This window comes from Euleptes europaea, chromosome 13 (genome assembly GCF_029931775.1).
Source record: "Euleptes europaea isolate rEulEur1 chromosome 13, rEulEur1.hap1, whole genome shotgun sequence".
NCBI classification, from domain to species: domain Eukaryota; kingdom Metazoa; phylum Chordata; class Lepidosauria; order Squamata; family Sphaerodactylidae; genus Euleptes; species Euleptes europaea.
The window spans coordinates 37,225,647-37,251,741 of record NC_079324.1 but is presented as its reverse complement, the minus strand read 5'-3'; the positions used below and the strand labels follow the sequence as shown (position 1 = coordinate 37,251,741).

The 26,095-nt window shown below is 44.6% G+C and overlaps 1 protein-coding gene across 1 annotated transcript in view; it reads left to right on the top strand.

The window, feature by feature from the left end:
- Positions 1–17,868: 17,868 nt before the first annotated feature.
- The window catches only part of WDR44 (WD repeat domain 44), a 29,526-nt gene continuing 21,299 nt past the window's right edge, over positions 17,869–26,095 (top strand). The window contains exon 1 of the mRNA XM_056859609.1: positions 17,869–17,991. Coding sequence (XP_056715587.1) covers positions 17,912–17,991 — 80 coding nt within the window. The 5' untranslated portion in view covers positions 17,869–17,911. The remainder of the gene's footprint in view (positions 17,992–26,095) is intronic.

Sequence of the window (26,095 nt, the reverse complement as noted above, 5' to 3'; positions counted from 1 at the left end):
ATCCCAACAGAAGTTGGTTTCAGGTAGCCAGCTCAAGGTTGACTCAGCCTTCCATCCTTCCGAGGTCGGTAAAATGAGTACCCAGCTTGCTGGGGGTAAAGGGAAGATGACTGAGGAAGGCACTGGCAAACCACCCCATAAACAGAGTCTGCCTAGTAAATTTCGGGATGTGACGTCACCCCATGGGTCGGAATGACCTGGTGCTTGCACAGGGGACTTTTACCTTTTTCAAATCTATTACATTTTTAAAATTCAAACCAGTTTCTGAGATGCACCAGTCCCTTTTTGTTGTCTGTTGTGGGGAGGAGAAGGGAAGGTGATTGTAAGCTGGTTTGATTCTTCCTTAAGTGGTAGAGAAAGTCAGCATATAAAAACCAACTCCTACTCCTCTTCGTCTTCTTCTTCTTCAGCAGCAGCAGCAGCACAGGTGCACTTGGCCTCTAAATAATATTTTCTAGTGTTCTCAAAGTGGCAAGGACTTAGACGGAATATATGGCGTCATTGGTCACAAGGAACATCACAGGCCAGGTTAAACAGGGGCCTATCTCTCAAACATTCCACACAATTCTCTCCATGATCTGGCTCCCCCTTAATCTCTGCACCCTGCCAGGTAGTTTTCCTGTGTGCCTACCTCCTAGCTTTGATAACTGGCATGACACATAAGTGTGGAGAAGCAGCCTTCGCTGCAGGTAATTCAGGGAAAGGGGACTGAGGTTTTGCCGTTGCCCAGTCTCTTTTGCTTGCTCGTATTGACCTGTTTGTCAAAACTAGAAATTCTCAATAGCAAAGCTCACTGCGGCATCTCTTGAGCACACACACACACTCCACCTTGTCTGCATTTTTGGGAATCAATATGATTGATCTACTGTTGGCAATGCTAGAACTTCCCTCCCAATGGTTTTCAACCATGCCTAATTAAAAATGGACTTAACATTATTCAAGTCCTTCTCAAATGCACAGACACTTCTTTATGTGCACTATTGACCATGCTCTTTTGAAGGGGGGAGGTATTGCTTTGAGCCTTATGTATTACCAATCAAACAACAGCCACAATGTATTTGGAGAAAATTATTTCATACTTGGCTGATAGGGTGGTACAAAATCCTTCTATCTTCTTTGACTGCTCTCGGGGGGGTGGTTTCCCTAGGATGGCCTAAAGCAAAGGAGGACAGAAAAGCTCCCATCTCTTTGAGGACTGTTTCAAAGAGGGACCATTGGCAGATGCAGCTTCTCCCTGCAAGACTTCACCTACAAAATTCCCTTCTCCCACTCATCTCTTTAGAGTCAGGAGCCATGCATAGATATAATGTAATGTACACGACAGCTGTACTACCAAGTTTACAATGTGTACCACTAATCATGGTTTGCTCCAGTCACCATGCTGTGCTGTTCTGGGTCCCCGTTTGAGGAGAAAGGTGAATAAATTAAATAGAAATGATAGAGGTAAACAGTTGCCAGTAATCCAAGTTTGAACCTGCACAGATTTACACCAGTGTACTAAAACAATCATGCAGGATGCTCCTTATATATATTTATTGTGAGACCTCATGTGTGCCACTTCCTAATGAAGGACTTGCAACAGCCAGTGTCTGACCTGGAGAAACTTATGGCTCATTAAGAAGCATGTTATCAGTAATGGTAAATTATATATTTTCACTTAGGCAAATGGGCTGTCTTACACTGGCTCTTTGCTGGCCTCTTGCCCTGAATTTTGACATAGTATGGCTCTTTAATTGTAGAAGGCTGCAGATCTTTGCTGTGTAGTCAGCTTGGGGTATAGGCTGAAGACCTTTGCAGAGAATTCTGTTCTGCCCGTAGCTATGTGTGCTCTAATGACTTCTAGACTGGACAGTTGTAATGTTCCACACATCGAGTAACGTTTGAAAAGTTCTTGGAAACTTTGATTAGCTCAGAACGTGTCTGCCCATCTATTGACCAGGACAATTCACTGTAAATTTGTTAGGCCAATCCTAATCCAACTCCATGGACTTCCAATTCTGTTCTGAGACTTTTAAAGCCCTGAACAGTCTGGCACTAGGCTGTCTTAAGGACCATCTCCTCCAATTTGAACCCATCCGCGTATTAATGTCAGCTGGATAGGCAATACTGCTTTTAGTTTGTAAATCTGGACCCACCTTTTTAAGTTTTAGGAGTTGCATAAACACCACCCTTTGGAGGAGGGGGGTGTTTGGATTAAATAGTGGTTATCCCTTGTTGTTCTTGGCTTTCATCCACTTCTTAACATCTGGGCTTTAAGGAAGGATGCTAAACATGATTATTCTGCTTGATGTGGTTTTGGTTTTGTAAATGTTTTTATTCATTGCAGTATTATCAGATGTTTCCCTGCTCTCAGTTTCTTCACTCCTGATGTTTTATTTGCCTTAGGACTTCTGGGGTGGTTGTTGTTGTTTTAATTGGTTCCAATAAAGATTTTATTGTAAGTCTCATTGGTGGATTTTCTGAAATATAGGGTATCAGCAGTTAAATAAACTAGTTTATGTAGCTTGCTACAATATTTCCTGCCCTGACCTGGATGGCCCAGGGTAGCCTGATCTCGTCAGATCTCAGAAGCTAAGCAGGGTCAGCCCTGGTTAGTATTTGGATGGGAGACCACCAAGGAAGACCAAGGTTGCTGTGCAGAGGAAGGCACTGGCAAACCACCTCTGTTAGTCTCTTGCCATGAAAACCCCAAAAGGGGTCGCCATAAGTCGGCTGCGACTTGAAGGCACTTTTCACACACACACACACACACACACACACACACAGTATTTCCTGACCAAAAGAATTCAAATATAGGAAAAAATAAGACTCTTTTAAAATGCTGATCAGAACAGACGAGACTTTTTTCTTATATAAAGATTAAATAAGTTGTTGTTGGCTTTAGCCAAAACTTTGATCCAAATGGTGACTGTTGAGAGCTCTCCAACATATGGTGCTGCCATTCTTTCTCCGTTGGAAACCCGTTGTGTAGAAATTAACACATTTGATTGGTTTTGTGCGACTGGTAAATTCCAGGTTTGGGAATCTTCAGGTTTGAGTAAATGCAGAACAAAAACTTTTCAACCAGACATACAAAAACCATTTTAAAAACCTTTTTTTAGAAACTAAAGACTGAGAACAATAAACCAACTTTGTGTCACGTGGATGACAAAGAAGAATGTGCAAAAGAGCCACAGCTATCTTAAGGAGAGCCACACACTGGCTTTTGCACCTGTTCCCAGAGGCTGGCTGGACCGCTTCCTGTCATCCCCCGCTGCAGAAGTTAGAAAGTGACTCATCAACAATTCACTCAGCACGGGCAGATTCTGATATCCAGCCATTGCCGTGTGGTCAGATGCCGCAGAACGGATCTTGCACTTTAGTGCTTTACAGTAGGCCTTTGTCAGTGACCACAGTGGCCAGCAGTGTTAGCTGGGCAGCATCTCTTGATGCTTGCAGGAAAGCTCTTCAGCAGAGGACTACTTTCCCATAAGATGTAAGATGCTTCAAAGATCAACCTTGTTGAGGAAATGTCACCACAAGGTAACATTTTCCCACAGTGGTGAAGAAGAAGAGTTGGTATTTTTATCCTGCTTTTCTTTACCGTAAGGAGTCTCAAAGCCACTTACAATCACTTTCCCTTCCCCTCAACAGACACCTTGTGAGGTAGCAGGGGCTGAGAGAGTTCTGAGTAGGGTTGCCAGGTCCCTTTTTGCAACCGGCGATAGGTTTTTGGGGCACTGCCTGAGGAGGGCGGGATTTGGGGGGGGGGCTTCAATGCCATAGAGTCCAATTGCTAAAGCGGCCATTTTCTCCAGGGGAACTTATCTCTATCGGCTGGAGATCAGTTGTATTAGCAGGAGATCTTCTGCTATTACCTGGAGGTTAGAACTACAAGCACAGACTGAAGTGTAATGCAAAATGGTCTATTCAAAGGAATGACCTATGTATACAAACACAAACAACAAAACGTGCTCAACAGAGCAACATGCAAAGACCGATCACAGTACAATTTCAAAGTCACAAGGTAAGTATAAATGTACAATTACAATATCCCAAAGGTAAGTCTAGGTGTCAATAAAAGCATCTGCAATTCAGTCAGAAATCCAACAGGACAAAATGATGCAAGGCAATAGTCCGACATCCAAAATTGGTAAGTATCACAGGGCAACGGAGTAGTTATCAACTGCAATGGGCTTCCGGTAAAATCCCCATTTCACAATCTTTTTCAAGCTTTCAGTGTTTCCGTGTGCCAATAAAGCCTAAACAAAAAGAAGGAAAATGCAAAAACCTCCAATAACATTATATACAATTACAGTCTTAATATCAAATTTATAAAAAATTCCTATAGTATACATACCCTTTTGGGAATAAAGCTTATAAGCTTGCAATAAAGTGGACAACTTTCTAAAGCGTCTAAAGTGCTTATGCCAAGTGTTGAATATATCTTTTTTTCTCTTGATTCCACAGGTGTTAGTAGTTCGTGATCTTTCCTGGTGTTACCGTATATTTTGGTGACGAAGCACCATTACAATTTATAGAAAACTTGAGAGATCCATAAAAGAATTTAAGCCATTTGGAATAATAGTGTCAAATAAAAAAATAAAGCGAGACTCTTGTTGTGACAATATTCTATCCATGTCCTGGTTTTGAAAAGTCCTCCCTCGGTACTGCCATATAACAAAGAACTGCATTTCTAAGTCAGAATGTTTAAGAGCCTTGTAATGCTCTGTGAGTGGTGCCTCCAAATTCATATTTCTGATCCTAGATCTGTGCTCCCCGATACGAAGCTTAATGGCCCTCTTCGTCTTGCCCACGTACAAAAGACCACAGGGGCAACGAATTAAATAAATAACACATTTACTGTTGCAGTTGCTAAAATGTCTTAATGTAAAGGTAAAGCCTGCGCACAAGCACTGCAGTCACCGCATTTAAAATGGCCGACGGGCTGTGTATTATACGGTGCGGGGGGAGACAATCCGATCTAACTAGTCTATCTCTAAGCGAAACTGTTCTCCTTAAACCAAATCTAGGAGGTGTACTGCAGCCGTTTTATTATATTTTGTATATCTCTAGTTTTGCTGTTAGAAAGAAAAATACCACTTCCGCCATTACCTCCGCACTGCAATACAACAGCAAAACTAGAGATATACAAAATATCATAAAACGGCACTGGCATTTAGTAGCTGGTATTCCAGGCTGCAGTATACCTCCTAGATTTGGTTTAAGGAGAACAGTTTCCGAAACATGGACCTTTTGTCAAAACAAAGATGCCATCTGAGTAACTCTTGGAGCATCAAGCGGTGAATCATTACCAAGCAATAACTGGACAAATGCTGCCGGTGTCTTTGTGGGACAAGATGGGGAAAGGGTGAGGTTTAGATCAAGGACGGGGTGAAATGCATCATGCAAACTGTCTTAGAAGGAGCCCACAGGGTGACCAAGCTGCCCTGGAGAAGGTTGTGACTCCTACTTCCTGTTTGGAAGTGGGTCAAGGAACTGGCAGCCCTTAAACACCCTGCTGTCTGCACTTCAGTCAGGTCTACGTGGAAGTTTATGGAAAGAGCCTCCTACTCTAGCAGAGCAACAGTACTTTCCAAGGCCTAAAAGGGCCACTAGGCACAGCAACTGCTTTTACTACAGATACTTATTGATGCTCTACAACTGAGTCAGCACAAGGGCTTTTGGCATCTTAGCAGCACTGTGTCTTTGGTGGGCCCTGCCTCTCGACATAAGAACATAAGAAAAGCCCTGCTGGATCAGACCAAGGGCCATCAAGTCCAGCAGTCTGTTCACTCAGTGGCCAGCCAAATGCCTCTAGGAAGCCCACAAACTTAGACGACGGCAGCAGCACCATCCTGCCTGTGTTCCACAGCACCTAATATATTCGGCATGCTCCTCTGATCCTGGAGAGAATAAATATGCATCATGATGACTAGTATCCATTTTAACTAGTAGCTACACTAAGTACAGAGAAAAACAAGAAGTCAGAATGAATGTTTGCCTTTATTTGCTTGAAATTTGAAATGAACAGTGCAAAATAAAAATATATATTTATACTGAATGTTTAAAAAAACCTTTTAACTAGCCCTGCATAGTTTTACAAGTATAATATTTGATATTTTCATTTCATACACACAGGACGCACTGCCTAGTTCACTTGTATGGGCAAATTGGTTTTGTTGCCTGGCACAGATGCCGTGCTCAGCCACTTGTTCTTTCTTCACTACCAGCTCTTTCTTCCCGGAAACCTTCAGCTGCCCTCCGTGCCTTGATTTCAGGAGAACAGCTTTGGTACAGCCAGCTGCTTGTGTTGGATCATTTAGCTTCTTTCCCTGGGAACTGGCATAGTGACAGGTCACAATACCAACCTTGTCATGCATAGCAAGATGCCAGGTAGGCAGCATTTGCAGGACCAAAGCCAAGCAAACAGAATCTTCACAGGTTGAGGGCTTGACCCTAGCAATCAAGTCTGGCTGAAGCATACATCTTCTTGCAACAAAGGGTGAAATTGGGTCATATGCCCTTAGCCACGATGCTCTCCTAGGATAGAAATGAACATCTGGAGCATCTTTTCCAGCCAAGAGATACCTGATTGTGACAGAGAGCCCTCCTGTCTCCATGATACCCATGAGAGAGGATGCAGCTGCAAAGCAAGGTGCACCAAAGGGCAACAACAGCAGTTCTGACCATGTGGGTGCCAAAGGGTGCATGTGTGCTGGAGTTAGGCAAGTTGTACTACCAAAATGCCTGAGAAAAACCAGGGAGCAATTAAAGAAGAGAGATGGTGTTGGCAGATGAGACATGGGAACAGGAAGGCGTTAGAAGAGGCAGCAAGAATAGCATTCAGGCAGTCTTGTGTCAGCAGGAAGATGGTAAGAGCCAGCCTGTAGTGGTTACTGTGCTGGACTAAGATCCGGGAGACCCAGGTTTGAATCTCCACCCTGCTCTCAGGCTGACCTTCCTCACAGGATGGTGGTGGTTGTGAGGATAAAATGGAGAATAAATAAATAAATTTTATCTGCGGCTAATATGCCAGATAAAACAGAAACTGACCATACGGAATAGATATTTACAACCAAAAGCCAACAAAATTAGGAATCACCCAATTTTACACTTCCACAGATTAGGGAACATTGAGGCGACGTAGCTTCATTGCTACGGCACAATATTTTGCAACCGGTGGTGATTGGCGAGCTGTCTCCCAGCAGAAACCTTTTGGCCCATTCACCCTCATCACCAGAGCCCATTTCCCTAATCAAAGGTTCAATAATATTGAAGCAGGCTGACTTGTAAAGGGGACATCTAAAAAATACATGCTCAGTGGTTTCCAGCTCCTCTGTGTTACACGGGCAAAGTCTCTCCACCCTGGGGATCTTCTTAAATCTCCCTTCTAATATGACAGATGGTAGGGATAAAATGGAGAAGAGCAATGTTGTAAGTCACTTTGTTTCCGCACTGGGGGGGCGGGAAGTGGGATATGAATATGTAAACAAATAGTTTGAATCCATATTCAGATTTGATACTTGGATTCGGCTTGGGCTCATTAAGGACTCAGAGTGGTTAGCTACCTACAAAGAATAATTGTCCTTCCTTGCAGGTTTATGTACGCCCTTCAGATTCATCTTTGCTAATAGGTCATCAGTCAGGAGAGTTCACAACCCCCTGAACTGATGACTTGCTCTTTTGACTGGACCTTGTTGTCTTCTGTGCTCTGTGATGGAATGTCACACATCTTGTCCTGGGAAACTGGTCTGACAAAGTGGGCTCTGATTCACAAAGGTTTATGCCCCAATAAATGTGTCTGCCTCTAAGGCGCTGTGAGATTCTTTGGTATTCTGGCCCCTGGAATTATGCAAAAGTTGTACATTAGGTTGCCTCTGAGAAGGAAAGCCATACTTCTTGGAGAACAGCAATATCCTTCAGAGACTTCATGTGAACCTCTTGTTTGTTAGCTGATCCCAACCGAAAGTACCTTTCTCTCTGCCTGCCCTTTGCATTTTGCACAAAGGGAGACACCAGCCTTTCTTGTGGGGGTAGCAGAAAAGAGCTTGTGCCAAAGTTCGAGCAGCCGATGGTGACAGGTGGCTTCTTTCCACCCTAGTGGGCAGGCTGACTGCAAACTCTCTTGCACGCACAACATGCAATTAGAACTAATCCCTTGCAAATGTTGGCATTTGATGACCTTTGTGTAAGGTCAGATAGATGGAATCTGCTGTTTCCATTAATGGATTTTGATTTCATTGACCTTCTAAGAATGGAGGTGGACAGAAGTGGAACTATGGCAAAATTAGACTTGGGCCCTGGTTCAAATCCATGTATGCCTGCTAAACCACAGGATTCTTTAACTTCCCAGTGTAGATCAGTGGATAGATTAGATGATGCCTCCTTTTTATTTGACAAGAAAGGGCTGGTTTCCAGGTCTCAAACTCATTGAGAGGCTCAGCCATATTAGAAGGCATCAACACCTGGAACGATGTTCTGGAGCCCCACAAAGATTAGGCCTCTCTCCTTGGCCGGTAGTCAGGTAGGCTGAAATGGTACATTGTAAGTCTTAAAGCACAGACAGGCTGGAATGCAATTGTAAACCAAGCTCTCTGCATGGTTATCAATTGAGTCAGAAACCTGATACAAGAACTGCTTTTCGCACAATTTCACCAACAGATTATGCTTTACTTTGCTAGGCCACAAATATCTAGTTAGCAGAAAAATCACACCTTTTCTCTTTTATATATTGGTTAGACCTTCTCCTTTCTTCTCCATGTTTATCCCATTCTTCTTCCAAGGAGCATGGGGCAGTATACGTAGATTTCCCTTCTTCCATGTTATCCTCTCAGCATTGATACAGAGAGAGTGACAAACTCAAAGTCACCCAGTGAGTGAGTTTTGTGGCAGTGAGATCTGAACCCAGCCCTTCCCAGTGCTAGTCCCCTAACCACCACACTGCCCTGGCTCTCTTTGTAAATGGCAAGGTAGAAATTCCCCTTAAGCACTTAACTGAGCTCAGAATTGGGTGGAAAGGGGATTCATCTGTAGGGTTACCAGTCTCCAGGTGGTGGCTGGAGATCTCCTGGAATTACAACTGATCTCCAGGCGACAGAGATCAGTTCACCTGGAGAAAATGGCCACTTTGGAAGGTGGACTCAATGGCATTATACCCTGCTGCTGAGGTCCCTCCCCTCCCCAAACCCTGCCCCCTGCAGGCTCCACCCCCACAATCTCCAGGAATGTCCCAACCCAGAGCTGGCAACCCTATTCATCTGGGGGCCCCCGACCTGTCTGAACTTTCAGAAAAGCTAGAGGCCTCTTGATTATTCCTGAAACCAACGTGCAGCGTTCCGTATCTAAATTACTTGTCTTATTCCCAGCCCCCTCCAGCAGCGGTTTGTGTTAGGCTGGAAATAAAGTCCAGGAGATGAACCTTGCACAAAAGGTGACTTTCATTAGGCTGCTTCTGCACCTCTGGGCCTCTGGAGGCCCAAAGCAAATTGCCAGAGCACTTGATGGGCTGAGTTGTCATAATGGCCTTGCTTTTTTTCTCCCCAAACAGAAGCATTTCTGGCTCTTGGAGGAATTGGAGATTGCAGCTCAATCTCCTTGCCTGACACTGTGCCCTAGGAAAAAATGAATTTTCATGAGTGGAGCAATAAAATTAGGAGCCGGTGGGGAAATGCAGGTGCAGCTATGTGTAGGAGTGGAGCCATGATTCTTTCTAGCCTGGGCCTGAGCTCCGTGAACAGACCTTCCCCACTCTCCCCCCATTGACATTTCTCTTTCTCTAAGGTGCTCCTGTTGTAACATAGCTCCCAATTGCAATTCTTTATTTTTTCTCATAGGACTGAGTAGCGGATATTCACTTATGTGGCAAGAGGTCATTCAATGTACCACCTTGAAGTTAGGGTTGCCAGGTCCCTCTTCACCACCAGCTGGAGATTTGGGGGGGGCGGAGCCTGAGGAGGGCGAGGTTTGGGCAGGGGAGGGACTTCAATGCCATAGAGTCCAATGGCCAAAGCAGCCATTTTCTCCAGGAGAACTGATCTCCATGGGTTGGAGATCAGTTGTCATAGCAGAAAATCTCCAGCTAGTACCTGGAGATTAGTCAAGCATATGCAGCCACAATGGAGGTTGGCAACCCTACTTGAGGTCGAAAGATCTGTATGTGTGAAGCTGCCCTACACTGACTCAGATGCTTGGTCTATCTGGGTCACTAATGGAATAAAAGCATACTATAAAGAGAGGTTTGTTCCTGACCTGGCTGACCTCAGACCCCCTCTCAACTGTGTCCCCACAGGAACAGCAAAGTTTTTCCATATTGTTTAAGATGACATCTGATCTAGTTAAAGTTGAAATGGATTAGAGTAACAGATTAGAGTAATCCTAAAGCAGGTGTGTGTGTGTGTGTGTGTGTGTGTGTGTGTGTGTGTGTGTGTGTGTGTGTGTGTGTGTGTGTGTGTGTAAAGTGCCATCAAGTCGCAGCAGACTTATGGCTACCCCTTTTGGGGTTTTCATGGCAAGAGACTGTTTGCCAGTGCCTTCCTCTGCACAGCAACCCTGGTATTCCTTGGTGGTCTCCCATCCAAATACTAACCAGGTCTGACCCTACTTAGCTTCTGAGATCTGATGAGATCAGGCTAGCCTGGACCATCCAGTTCAGGGCAAAGCAGAATTACACCTTTCTAATTCCAGTTAAATCAATGAGCATAGAACTGTGTAACTCTCTTAGGATAGCATTATAAATGTTGTCTTTTGGCTGATATTGAGCAGACATATTTTTTGCACTTGTCCAGCCTCCATCACCGAATGTCAAATTAATGTTGATGGCCTCCCTGTGCAAATGCCGTTGATATACTCCTGGCCAGGTTTAAAGTATTGTAGTGTGCATGATAAATTCTTCGACTGAACCAAACAGGATCACTCTCCAGCTTACAAAAGGAGGAAGCCAAATAGCCCAAACTGGGTGAACGGGAAATCAGAGGGAAATAGCTGAGAGGCCAGGGAGATTTCATTTCCGTCGGCCGAGAGCCAGCTGTGTCCTCCAAACTGAGCACCCTTTTGCACCTCCTGCCTAACACCTGCTTAAATGAGCAGCTGGAGATGCAAAGCTGGGAGCGGTGCCAGCTTCAGTTTCAGGGACAGAGAAACTCGTACTTGCGGGCCAAGCACAGTTCCTTCTTCCTGAATCCAAGGTTGGTCGAGCAACAAGGCTGGGAGAGATACGGCCACCGTGGGAAGCAGATGGCGAGGGTCAGTGAAGTGTTGCAAGCTGTCTGTCATTTTTGGTAATTGTGGCTACAATCCTAAAAAAAAAAACACTTTCCTGGGAGTAAGCTGCACAGACTACAATAGGTGGTGTAGTGGTTAAGAGCAGTGGTTTGGAGCGGTGGAGTCTGATCTGGAGAACCAGGTTTGATTCCCCACTCCTCCACAGGAGCAGCGGAGGCTAATCTGGTGAACTGGATTTGTTTCCCCACTCCTACACACGAAGCCAGCTGGGTGACCTTGGGCAAGTCATGCGCTCTCAGCCTCACCTACCTCACAGGGTATCTGTTGTGGGGAGGGGAAGGGAAGGAGATTGTAAGCCGGCTTGATTCTGCTTTAAGTGGTAGAGAAAGTTGGCATATAAAAACCAATTCTTCTTCTTCTGTGTAGACCTACTTAGGATTGCTGTGTATAGTTCCAAACTTCACAATGATGCAGAAGTTGCAAGCAGGGCGTTAAAATATTCTAAAACTTCTTAAATTGCCAGATTTACTTGCAATTTTCAAACCAGAACTATTAATTCTCCCTCTCTTTCCCTTGGAATGACTCCGTCCCCATCCCTGAAGGAGTGTCAGATGCCAGGTTCCTCAAAGGTAGCAGGTCAGGACCAGAATGAGTCAGCACTTATTTCCCATGCTTTCTTTTGCCACATCTGGGACAGCAGTTTTTCACCCTCTGAGTTAGGTTCGCATCTTGGCTAGAATAAACAGCACCGATGTCAAAGTACGGTAAAATCAATTATGTAAAAATGCTGTTAAGAGCAGGCAGGAGGGTCCCACTCTGTCCAGATCATGCCTGGGTGAAAAGGAATGCCTTTTCCTGGTAACTTAACAGGCTTGGTGTCAGGTTAATATTGGTGAAGAGGGTATCCCAGACTTACAATACGGCAACAGATATTATGGCACCCAGCTAGCTGCCGAAGGTGGAGACACTCAGATCAGAGCTCCTGATGAGGAGTCGGACCTAATTGGAGGAGCAGGTGGCTATGGGAGATAGGGATCCTTGTCTTTCCACAAAGGCTCCAAAACACCTTTATTTCGTTTTGCATGCGGCACATACAGTTTAATAGCTACTTTGTAATGCAGAGAGATGTATTATTTGCTGTCAGGTAGTTTAGATTGCTATTGTGTGATTGTATGTCGATTGCTTTTACCATGCTTATTATATACTGAAAGAACTTTGCCGTGAAACTGCTTTGAACATAGAAAGGCAGTGTACAACGCTTAAAACATCAAGAAAAAGGATAGCTCCCCCTGGTGGGGTTCCTAGCACATGACACAAGAAAGTTTATTTCCTCTGATGTTCTGTAGCTGGTGATCTGCAGGAAAAGCATTTTGGAGATCCCCACTTAAAAATGCACTCTCCCGTTCCACCTCCAGCCTACACATTATGCCATTTAGATACAGTTAATTTCCCATTTTGATACTATAAATGAATATTTGTGTGTATACAACAGATGTTTCCCCACAAAAAAGGTTAAAATGTACTATTATATGTATCCTTAGTACATACTCAAAAGCGTGGACGCTTCTTAAGCACCTCCTTCCTAACATTGTGGGGTTCCTGCTGATTGTATGATCTGTTTTTACATTTTTCTAAATAAATAAATATATTTGAGGGTTTCTTAAATGCTGACAGTAATTGATTAACATGCCAGGTTCCCAATACAGCAAAATTTAAGAACTGGGTTGTTGCACTGGAAAATTGTATTCAGACAGAAAATTATTACAGCCTTTGGTATGTGGGGTGGGGTTAACAGCACTAATAATAAGTACTTGTATAGTGCTTTTAAGTACTTTGTATACGTCATAGCTGTCATTCTTAAACCAGCCCTGTAAGGTAGACAAGTATTCTAACTCCCATATTGCATATATAAGGCTGAGAGACCTGCTTGCTTAAAGCCACCTGTTGAATACATGGAAGATAGATTTATCCAGAAGAAAGTCCCACAGAGTTCAGTGAGACTGAGCTGCGTCAGCATGCACAGGAGAACTTGGGATTTCCCGATCGACAGTTTCCTAGCTGCTATGCTCTAGCAGGCTTTGAAGCCAGAGCAGTGGTGTAAGAAAACATACCATTGTCTTACATTCAAAATAACAGTGACTGTACCTCCTTTCCATAACCAGAATCAATGTGGCTGGAAACATAAGCACATGCTCTTTCGCGGCTAGGCATGACTAATGCTTTCCTTGGCCACTGATGAAAATGTGCACGACCTATCATTCTACAAACTGGCTTTCCTTGTTACCCACCAAAACTTCTTTTTCTTCTGCCATTTTAAGGGGCTTTGGAGATGGATAACACATGAGTGCTTTGGTTGGCAAGTTGCTCCTGGAGAGCCATTGAAGATTTTATTCACACACCAGGGGGAAAACAGTATCTCAACGTCAGTAACGCGACAGCATAGTAGTGCCCTACCCTGAGGAATAAATTGTAGATTTTGGGCAACAAATATATAAGCACTATACTTTTAAATGCTATCCTTTCTAGCTTGGTGTAAAGCCCAATGAATTGTGAAAGCTTTTGTTAAGTATTCCGATCATGTACTATGTGATCTTAGACATCATAGCGTACAAGATTGTTTTGTTTTTTTTAAACTTTTTATTATTTTATTTATATATTTGGAGGGTACAGGAAAAGAAAAAGGGAGGGGGTAAACGTTGTCATTATAAAAACAATACAGTATTATAAAATGATTTTTAAATAAAACATAATTACACAATATCTTTAATTTGTTATACTTGCAGCTGGCTGATTTATAATATTTTAAAAATTCATATTCTACTTAGCAGTTAATTAAGATAAAAAATATAATTCAGAAATTATTATAACGTTTAAACATATTACGTTTAAGTTAGCTGGATTTCATGTAAGTATAAAAAGACGCCCACTTCTCCTCAAATTGCTCAGTGGATTCACTGGGTTTAGGATTTAATTCAAAAGTCATTTTAGCCATAGTTGCATATTCCAAAAGTTTTTCTTTCCAATCGTCAATTTCAGGTATGTGGGTTTGTTTCCAGGTTCTTGCTAAAATTGTTCTAGCAGCTGTTGTAGCATATTTGAAGACGTCATGCGATTTCGAAGGTAAACTTGACGGCACTATACTGAGTAAATAAAATTTTGGATCAAATGTAAACTTCATATCTAACATCATCTGTAGTTCTCGATGAATTCTTTTCCAATATAGTTGTAGTTTTGAGCACGTCCACCAAACATGAAAATAAGAGCCGTCTGATTCTTGACATTTCCAACATGCACCTTTTTTCCCTGGAGTTGTCATCTGGGAAAGCATATTAAGAGTCAGATACCATCTGTAAAAAGTTTTGTACCAATTTTCTTTCACTTCTTGACAGACAGTATATTTCAATTTGGAAGAACAAAGTTTTTCCCATAAGTCCATATTAATCATTTCTCCGAAATTTTGCATCCACTTTATCATATTTGTTTTCACTTGTTCTTCTTCTGTGTCGTATTTCAGGAGAAGCTTATATATTTTTCCTAAAACATGTGATTCATTTTTAGATACTAACTGCTCAAATTCTGTTAATTCACGAAATGGTTGTGGGTAAGCGTACAAGATTGTTGATGGTTCAATATAATTGAATTGGCTCCTGATCTTGGAATTTAGGCGCTGGTTGAGGACATGTTTTGCTTTTCCAAGTTTTGGCAAGCATTAGTGTTAGCTGATAGTTTTCTTACCCTCACTTTTAGCTGCTATTCTGCTGCATTAATTCTCTTCCTATTTTACGTCTGGTTTGCTATTTTGTACATTTTAGACACAATGAGTTTCACTGCAATTATGGTCTGTTTTAATGTTTTTTTAAGTATTGCAAGTGGCCCTGAGAATGTCAATTCTGAGGCAAGTCATATATTACAGTGTGGAGAAAATGATTTTTTCAGCCTTGTTTATGTGGATTCTAATGTTGCACTACTCAAAGCCTATAGGTTAAATGGGTAGTGTTACTTAAGTAAGGTAGGAGGCAAATAATCAATGTTTTCAATCAGTAATATTTTAACAGAAAAGGGGAACCTACAGGCTTCAAAAACAACTTCATACATTGCAAATTTACATGAAGCAGCACTGCTCATTCTAGAAGTAAACTCCCAGGGACCCATTATGATCACAAAAGCAGCAAAACCAGGCCAGCCACAGACAAAGGTAAGGTTTGCTTTACACCCAGATGAAGACTGAGCACGCTGTAGGCGGCTGAGAGCAGAAGAGAATCAGTTTATTGCTTATTTATAAAAAAACATTTATATCCTATCTTGCTCCATGGGTCAAGGAGGCTTACAATACATAATTCAGGAGAGAAGCAAGAAATATTTTTTTTCCAAAAGTTATGGCCACCTCATGAAATGCTGCCAGCAGTCACATCTGGATGAGAATCATAATATTGGAATTATAATTTCGCCCTTTCCCCCCATTCAGTGAAGAATCCTACGAAATGCCAAATTCTGAGTTCTCCACACCAGACAGTCCAATGGACAAGCTCATTTTAATTCTCAAAATATTGGAGAAGGAAAACTTGTAACCACTGGATGGCTCTGTGCACTTAGAATGCCTACGATCTGCAGAACGATTTCAAAGTTGGGTGAAAGGTGGGGGTGGGTGGGGGTGTCCTTTTCATGCACTCAGATCTTGCGGGAGGGGGGCTGCTGTGGGAACTTTTACCATTTCATTTGACTATTGTCATCGCGGAACCAGTGCTGTGTCCGCGAGGAAGCATGCAAAAGCCACTCTGCATGTGCTCATAGGCAAGAGAAACGACAGTACTGGCATCAGAATTTGACCATTTTATACCCATCACAAAGGGGATGCGGTCAGAAATTACGATTTCAACAGACCTACCCGTTTTGCTTCGAAAGGCGAGTTTTAAACCCATCCTTCTATGCTTTGCAATGTGTATTGTGTGGGGAGGCGGAGTGATAACTCCGTAAGTTCATCCTTTTTTTTTTTTTTTTTTTGCCGTCAAGTCACATAGGACTTATGGCAACCCTGGCGGGGTTTCCTAGCCAAGAGAGAGGTGGTTTGCCATCGATCATTCCTGCGTTACAACCCTGGTATTCCTTGCAGGTTTCCCGTCCCAATACTTGCCCGGGGTCGACCCTGCTTAGCTTGTGCATGCTTACCCAGAAATAACTCCCACCTTGTTCAATTAAACTCACTCCTGAGCAAAAAGAGGAGCGTGTGATACAGTGGTTAGACTGTCAGACTAGTAGGGCCATTTATGCGTGGGGAGGTTTTGCCTTGGATTTTCCACTCTTTAGGTGCACATTTCCCCCCTCCAAATTCTCAAAACTCAACAATAAGCCCCCAGGCAGAGTTCTACCTAGGATCTGGCAGACCCGAGTTCACAACCCCCAGACCAGCCACTTTGTCGCAGTTTAACCAACCTCACAAGTTGGCTGTGAGGCTAAAAAGCCAGGAGAATGACGGACGTGGCCCTCATCTTCTGGGAGAAAGGGCTGGATAAAAAAAATTCCCAAATATACACATAAAGCGTGTGCGTGTTAAGTGCCGTCAAGTCGCTTCCGACTCATGGCGACCCTATGAATGAAAGTCCTCCAAAATGTCCTGTCTTTGACAGCCTTGCTCAGATCTTGCAAATTGAAGGCTGTGGCTTCTTTTATTGAGTCGCTCCATCTCTTGTTGGGTCTTCCTCTTTTCCTGCTGCCCTCAACATTTCCTAGCATGACTGTCTTTTCCAGTGCCTCTGGTCGTCTCATAAAGCATAAGCGTGCATAAAACTAGCAGCCCTACTTTAGCAAGCTTAGGGCAATCGCCTCTTCCGTTTCACTTTCTCTGCGCAGTCCATGTAAACACTGCTGACCAGACGCCACTCCTCGTTTCTTCAACCCGACCGGGTAGACCACGCGACTCGATCCGCGTCTCCGGTCCGAAGACTTTTTGCAGCCGAAGCCCCGCCCCGTCCGTCTGCCTGGCAGGTCAGTTTCCTAATCCCCCAAAGACCTACACTTCAGGTTCTCTATGCAAGGGGAGGGTGAACCTCACGCAAAGGCATCCTAGGCGAGGAGCCATCGAGGTAAAAGGTCAGTGGAGGACTGGCCAGGGTGTCAGCTTACCCGATGGCAAGTGGGCCCCTGATGAAGTGGGGCGCCTTAAACATTAGACAATATGGTAAAAATGTTAATGCCAATTTGAGGGCAGCAGGAAAAGGGGAAGACCCAACAAGAGATGGGTTGACTCAATAAAGGAATTTGCAAGATCTGAGCAAGGCTGTCAAAGATAGGACATTTTGGAGGACTTTCATTCATAGGGTCGCCAGGAGTCACACACACACACATCCCGCATATTCACAGTGGGTAGCCGTGTTAGTCTGTCTGCAGTAGTAGAAAAGGGCAAGAGCCCAATAGCACCTTAAAGACTCACAAGAATATTTTCTGGCAGGGTAGGAGCTTTCGTGAGCCACAGCTCACTTCTGCAGATACCTGAAAGAAAATATTCTTGTGAGTCTTTAAGGTGCCACTGGGCTCTTGCCCTTTTCTACATCCCGCACGTGGCCGCGTTCGACCGGAAGCCGGACGTCGCGACTGCGTGCCGCTCCATCTCTATGGCTTCCCCACGCACGGCCGCGCCCCCCCCCCCAGCCTCCCTCTCGCGAGACTTGGCGCGAGCGGCCCTGCCCGGTAGCCGCCGCCGCCGCCGGCCTTGATGGCGTCCGACTCCGACACCGAGGAGCTGTTCTACGACGCGGCGGAGGACGTCGCCCAGCACGGAGGGACCCCCTCGCCGTGAGTCAGCCTGGAAGGGCAGCTGGGAGGGGGCAACCCGCGCCGGCGGCCTTCGTTCGGGTGGGGGTGAGCCGGTGCCCCTGGCCACCCTCGCCCCCTCCCCTTGATCGCCTCTGGCCAAGGGGCCTGTGCGCCCCCGGCTGCAGCCTCACCCGGAACCGGGTTTCAGGTCGCGCCAAACGGCTGCCCGGCCCTGTCCTGGGTGGCCCAGGCTAGCCTGATCCCGTCAGATCTCAGAAGCTAAGCAGGGTCGGCCCTGGTTTGTATTTGGATGGGGGACCACCAAGGAAGTCCAGGGTCTCTATGCAGAGGAAGGCATTGGCAAACCACCTCTGTTAAGTCTCTTGCCATGAAACCCCCCCAAAAAAAGGGGTCGCCATAAGTCAGCTGCGACTTGACGGCACTTTACACACACACAAACTGCTGCCCCTAGTCAGGCTCTCTTTCTTCCTCCACCCCCTTTCTTTTCTATGAGTCTCTCAAGTAGGAGGCAGGGGGCACTTTAGACACCAAGACTAGATTAATTCATGCCATCGTCTTCCCTGTTACTATGTATGGGTGTGAAAGCTGGACAGTGAAGAAAGCTGATAGGAAGAAAATAGATTCCTTTGAAATGGGGTGTTGGAGGAGAGGGTTACGGATTCCGTGGACTGCCAAAAAAACAAATCAGTGGGTTCTAGATCAAATCACGCCTGAACTGACCCTAGAAGCTAAAATGACTAAACTGATGCTGTCGTATTTTGGTCACGTCATGACACGACAAGAGTCACTGGAAAAGACAGTCATGCTAGGAAAAGTTGAGGGCAGCAGGAAAAGAGGAAGACCCAACAAGAGATGGATGGACTCAATAAAGGAAGCCACGGCCTTCAGTTTGCAAGATCTGAGCAAGGCTGTCGAAGATAGGACGTTTTGGAGGACTTTCATTCATAGGGTCGCCATGAGTCGGAAGCGACTTGACGGCACTTAACACACACACACACTCCGAATTGAAACACTAATTCGGATTGCGTTACACTGCTCCTGAACAGCCTTGTCCAACCCTTCCTTTTAGGCTGCCTCTTCTTCCCCGGCCCTTTGCTTTTCATTGCCTTCTTTTCATCCAGCCTCGTTTGCCTTCCATTCTCTTCTGTCCCCATCTGATAACTAACCCCCCCCCCCACCTGCTTTGGGTATTTACATTTGCTCTCTGCTTCTCTGTTCAATAAATTCCACCTATAATAAAACCTGGTGACAATTTAGACTTAAGTATATGGTTCGTTTGCAGTCTGCAGTCATAGGCTGTTACCGCACTAGATATTCCCAGCAATGTATCAAGAGTTTGGAAATGTTATTAAAAAACATCGCTTTAAAAGGGGTTTTGGATGCCACGGCTAAAAAATGGTTGGAAGAAGTCTTCACAGCTGAAAGGGCCAAACAAAGTGCAAACAGTATTTTTTATAACGTTTTTAGACTCAATACATCGCTGGGAATACATAGAAAGTGCGAACAGTATTTTTTATAACATTTCCAAACTCTTAATACATCGCGGGGAATGCCTAGTGCGGTAACAGCCAATGTTAAACTGTCCTTTTAAATCTAGGGATGTCCCTTCTGAGAAAGGAGGTTTTGATCATCCTCCTGACCAGCCGGCCTTCTGCACATACGCACCTGTGCTGCTGCTTTCCCAACTTTAAATTTCCTCCCTGCAGAACAGAGACATAGGCAAAAAGCCCCACTTAATGTTTTCTGAGGCTAAAGCGACTGTGCGTTTTCGCCCTGAGTCTCCTGCTCTCTCTTACCCTTCCTCCTTGACTCCCACTCTTCCGTTCTGTGGCGTATAGGTTTCTGTCACAAAACTATTTCTCCCTGCCTTATTGCTTTGTATGGTAGTCTTCTACTTGCTGCCTGGTGCTTCGGGTTAGCCATACCTATCCAAATGAGCACAAGGCAGGTTAGAGTGTTTTCTTGGGGGAAACTGGTCTCTTTCCCAAAGCGACTCCCATCTTTAAATAATGGCTTACAGGGAACCGAAGTTGAGGAAATAAAAGTCACCGTGTTTCAATCCTTTGTAGACTTCAAAAGGGTTTATAGTAGACATTTCTATTAATAGATATCTCTATAATATTTCTTTAATAGACATTTCTCCCATTCTGCCCATCTCTCTCTTCTCCTCCCCCCATCACCTCAGTATTTTTGTCCCTTCGTTTTTGTGTCTTTACTTTCACTGTTGCCCATTTTCCAGGGCTGTGTTGGCTGTACTACTTGTGTTCTCTCCTTGCTGTCCTATTCTGTCCCCCACTCATCTTCATTTCCTCCCTTGAATCTGTCCTCAGTGCCTCTTTACTCTGCTATGGCCTGATGCTGGCAGCAGAGGTGACATGGCTGTCGCTTATAAGAGAGGGACCTCTAGGCACCTGACTTCTGACTTTCTTCCTCCTCTGCGTTGTTCTTTCCCTGTCGTGTGTGTTTTTTTTCTGGTCCCTGAGGGTTGCCCTTATCTGGATCTGAGCAGGCACCAACAAGTCCCTTGTTGACATGAGTAAGCATGCTATCTTCTGGGGCCCAGGGCTTCTAGCAGGAAATATGCCTGTCAAGCCCTTAGCCACCACACCAGTTGCAAGGCAAAGGTGTGATCAGCCGGCTCATGGTTTGTTTTGATGTGTCACAATTATGGGGCAGTGTCGCACATGAGTAAATAACACGTTAGGGTTGGATATGGAGCAGTCTGGGCAGCTGTATTGTTGAGTGTGAGCAGAGGAGCCATTTCATGGGTGCTGTTGCTATGTCTGCAGCTGGGGTTGATCAGAGGGACTTTTGAGGCTGTTGCTGGGTGGGGCTAGGGTTTTGCGCAACTGGACTTTGTCAGCAGGAAGGATCAGTGATATTCTGGATGTTCTGGCTTGTGCAGAAATCTGTCTTCTCCTCAAGTTCCAAGGCACCTGACAAGTGATTCACAGTGAATCAGATCTGCCCTGTGGTATAAAACTCCCAAGTCACAGATGTTTTCCAGTACACCAATTCTTAAAATAATAATACCGATTCTTAAATTTAAAAAAAGGTTTTTAATTATTATTTTACCACTGCCTAACCTTTCTGGAATCTTTCACAGCCAGGCTGGTTGTACTGCCCTTCTATGAGCTCTCTCTCATTTGCCTTTTCTCCTCTTGGGCTTGGAAAATGCTCCATTTTCTCCTACTGTCTGTGTGCTACAAAGACTCATGTCTGAGGCTGATTTCTGGTCTCTTGTCTTTGCACATTTGTATATTTTATGAAAGTGAGGAAGGAAAAGTAGGTGCACAGAAGCATCTTGGTCTGTATGCGCTGTTTAAACCAAGAAGCGCTTGAAGAACCTGTGCAGGACACAACACTATTTTCTGTTAATTCTTTATATTAGATGAGGAAACAAATGGGTTGGGGTATTGAGGGATTTTAATAAGGTATTTTCTGTGAGATCATTTACAAGTGTGGCCAGTTTGCCTGCTCTTAAAAGTTCAGCTCTGCGCACCCCCCCAGCCAGTTTTATTTAAACTGTGGTGTGGGAGGGGGAGATGCAAAATTAAAATCACTTTTAAATATTATTTTTGTAAAATGGCTCCATTCTTTTATGTTCAGAGATTCTGGGTGCACCATTGGAGATGAAAAAGCAGGGTGTTGTGGTAAAACTGGCATCTGCTCTGAGCTTGTGCTGTTCTTTGGAACTACTTCTGGGCATCTTCCTTTTTGCTTTAGTATAGTCCACGCTTAATAGCCACTATTGGGAGGAGTTGTGGCTCAGTGGCAGAACATTTGCTTGATGTGCAGAAGGTCCCAGGTTCAATCCCCTGCATCTCCAGTTCTAAAATGGATCAGATGGTAGGGGATATGAAAGACCTCACAGCCTGAGACCCTGGAGAGCCTCCACCAGTGTGAATAGACAGTGTGAATACTGACCTTGATGGACCGATGGCCTGATTCAGTATGAGGCAGCTTCATGTATGTTCATGTATGCACTAGGCTGGTTGTCTGTGGCAAGAAAGAATTGCCTTTAGGTGACCAGGAGAGGAAAGCTGTGTTCATTTTTTCCCTTTTCCTGACTGTATACGTCGTAGGTAGGCTCACAGAAACTTTTGTGAGCTAAAAATTTCTCTGGACCTATTTGCAATAATGGAGTAGTTCCATTGCTGCTGATGGGGCTACTCTAGGGCAGGCAGTCTTAAGAACTGCAGCCTGAATTATCCTTCTCTGTCATTTAATTTTGTTAAGTCTTTGACCTTGGTCAGTTATGTTGAGAGGCTGGTATCGCTCTTAAATGTTACACTGTGTGTTTAACAAAGCACACCTTGTTGGTGGTTGCAACTAGTTTTTATTGCTGATTTTAAAATGCTGCAGCTGAAGTCTGTGAAAGACTTTGATCTCATTCCCCTTGGTTTTTCAGATTAAAAAGAAAAGAAATCTCTGAAAGAATTAGTTCTGAGAAGAAATTAGTCTATTTCAGGTTTTTGTGTTGACTTTTTTAAAGCCTTAACTGACTATTTTTGATACATAATTTTGATTGCAAGTGATAAAAACAATTCATAGAATCATAGAGTTGGAAGGGACCACCAGGGCCATCAAGTCCAACCCCCTGCACAATGCAGGAAATTCACAACTACCTCCCCCCTCCACACCCCTAGTGACCAGAAGATGGCCAAGATGCCCTCCATCTCATCATCTGCCTAAGGTCAGCAACCCAGTTGCTGGGTTATGAAAGAGTGGTTTGCCCTTACCTGGATAGCCCTGCCTAGCCCAATTTTGTCAGATCTCAGAAGCTAAGCGGGGTCTTCCCTGGCTAGTATTTGGATGGGAGACGTCCAAGACATATCAGAGTCATGACGCGGAGTCAGGCAATGGGAAACCACCTCTGAACGTCTCTTGCTTAGAAAACCTCACCGGGGGTCGCCATAAGTCAGCTGTGACTTGACAGCAAAAAAAAAAGTGGTTTGGCCTAGCTGTGTCTGAGAATTGAGTGTTCAGGCTTCAAACTGTGAAGTTTGATACCAGTGGAGCAATGTTCCTGGGAGTGGCACAGCTTTCTGGCCAGCTTGGGCAAATCAGCAGGTTAAGGGGTCTTATGGTACCCACCATGGATCCAGACAATTCACGTGTGTAATGAATGCAACATTGCAAAAGCAATAATAGTCAATTAAAGCAAAGTTGTAGTTGGGGCAGGGACTTTAATAGCCAGCTGGGATGGAAGTTCTGTCCTGTCAATGTAGAGAAAATGTACTTGGCTTAAATGTTCTCTGCTGAACTCCGGATGAAATGCCATTCCATTATAGAAATATAAAGATATTCCAAGAGCCAAGAAGTTATGGCTGATCAGCCTTTCGGATTAGTTGGCTAATCAGAAACAAGATTCTTTGGGTTAGCTTGAAACAAGGTGCAATTTAAAAATTTGCGGCTAAATCTCTCCCTAAAGTGTGGAGTAAAAGGACACCTTTCAATCCAGAGGCGGTAACTTGTTGGTGCCATTTCATGTAAAACAGAAAGCAGAAGACACCAATTTCTAAACAAAATCTGTGTAGGGCAAATGTGGACATGGGGGGGTGGGGGTTAGCCCAAGGGCCAAATCCAGTTCTCTGCCTGCTTCTGAGGACATAATGGCTTTCAGTGGTCCTCAATCCATTCCGCAATTTCTCAGGAGACCATTTGCTGGTCCTCCTGACAAGTTGGTAAGCTGTTTGAGGACCAACTTCCTGTGCACCTTGTATGGGCCTCAGGCCATGAGAAATGCAGAACAAACGGAAGCATCAGTCTTAGAAACTTTTCTCCACAAGTTGAACCCCAGACAACCCAACCACTGAGCTTTCTTGAAGGGTGCTGGTAAACTTATCAGGTATTTGTTTTTCACAGTGGAAGGCAGGCAGGCAGTCAAGCCTGTCCTACAGCATGCCACAAACTGAGGAGGAAGAGAGGACCAAATATGAATCCATGCTACGTTTATCTAAGGGTTGCTCCTGAGACAGCTGCCTGGGGCCCTGGCAGAGTTCCCCAGGCTTCCCTTCTGATCCACCTGCATTGCTCCCTTGGTGGTTCTCCACAACTGGAACTCTTAATTTCTGGGCATGGCAGAAGGAGAGCTGTTCCTCCCAACCTTGAATTGCAATCCTGGGATGTGTTAAGTTTCCCCATGCTGGCATTCTGAGGGTGTTGGGAGCGCATTTTCTTTTTTTTGGAATTTAGCGGAAAAGCCACAACTAAAGAGCAATAAAAGCAACAGCTTTCTGGGATCTTTCATAAGAACAAACACCTTTCATCAGATGAGTCTAGCAGTTCTCTGCTCCCATCAGCAAGGCCCAAATTGCTTTGGGAGAAGTGTGTGGTTGAGCTCCCTCTTCAAAAGGATGGGGTTTATGCAAGAGAGGTTCTGAGTGGTTCAGGCTCCGGAAGGGTTGGCAGTGCAGCTTGTGCCTCTCCTACTTGCATCTCAGGTCTCAGACACTGTCATGGCTCATAGTGTTAGCTGTGTACCCCACTGCTTCCTTTCTTGCGTTTTCCAAACTGACATAGGGAAGCAGAGTGCCAGCTGTCACCTTCGCCAGCCAGAACTCCTGATCACTTAAAAGAGGCAGAGGGCCTAGCTGCATACAGGCTTGTGATTTAAGGCAGAGTGTGGTTGTAGTGGGTTCCACTGCCCATGCCAGAACCCAGCTGCAAGGTATGGAAGAACTACAGTGCATTTGATTGTGGTTTGCTGTGAGTAGCTAGTCAGTTGTATCTCCTCTAGCTGTGTTCTCCAGCATATATTCTAATCCCGAACAGGGACTCCTAAAATTGGTTTATCTGTGCAACTACAGTACGAGACATGGAATCTAGATAGATTTTGGCAGGCTGCTGAAGACAGAAGTTTAAGTTCACCAAAGTGGAAATCTGTAGCCCTTCTTACTGCAGAAGGAGAGGAAGAAAAACATCCATAGTAGTCTTGGTGATTGGGAAGCTTGGAAAGGGCTAGGTGCCATTTCTAGTGTAGACGAGTAGCACAGTTCACCCACCCTTAGTCTCAGTTCTCTGCATCCGTCTTTATTTGCAATGGTCTCCAGTGCCAAAGAGCGGCTGGTCTCAATTTGGGTTTTGGGAAGCCATGGGGTTCCTCCAGTGAGAAGATCTGGCAGATTAACCACCACCATCCATCTTGGCCTGCAGTCTTTATTTAGTTGTGGAGCTTCTATTCTGCCTTTCTCTATTGTAGACTGAAGGCAGATTACATTGTGATATAAAACATAATTAAACAAAACCAATAATAGCCTCTTACAGAAGAATCAGTACAGTAGGCCCAGGTTCATACAAAACCCATGGGACCCAAACTTCTGCACAATCTACTTAAAAAAAATTGTGTGCTTAAATGATTTGGCCATATATAGCCTCTAAAGAAATCACCTCTTCCTGACATTCTTAGGAGGGCTGTTCCACCAAGTAGGGGCCGTGATAGAAAGTGCCCTGTCTTTAGTTGACACGGTTCAAGCTTGTTGGCACAACAGGCTCTCTAACAAAGTTTGTTTTGGCTCAGTGGAGCTGCCATGGTGGCGCATATCAGAAGAGAGAGTGCTGTAAATATGTCGGTTCCAGGCTACGAAGGACTCTATGTGTAAGCAGTACCTTGAATTGAACCTGGAAAATGACGAGCAGTCAATGAATGCCTGTAGCACTGTTGTATGTCACCCACTCCTGTCCACAGCCAGACTGCTTCGTTCTGTGCCAGCTGAAGATTCCACGTTGTCTTCAAGGGCAGCCCCATGTAGTGTGCTATAGCATTCTAGGCTCAGAGTTATTGTGGCATGGGGCAATGTGACCACTTCAGCTCAGCCTAAGTAAGGAGCTAATTTACACACCAAGTGAAGTTGATAAAAATCATTTTTAGCCATTGCACTGATCAGTTTTGCCAGAGATGAGACTGGATCCAAAGCTCCCAGACTCCTTATGGAATCAGATAGGGACAAATGAGCCCCATGAAATATAGGGAGCACAACGCCCTTCAAAACCTCAGTCTTCCCAACCAGGATCACCTCCATCTTGTCAGGAGTCAGTGTTGGTTTGTTCACCTTTAGCCACCTGACAATGGCCAGTGCACGCTGACCCACGATAGCAACTGCAGCCTTTACATGAAGCA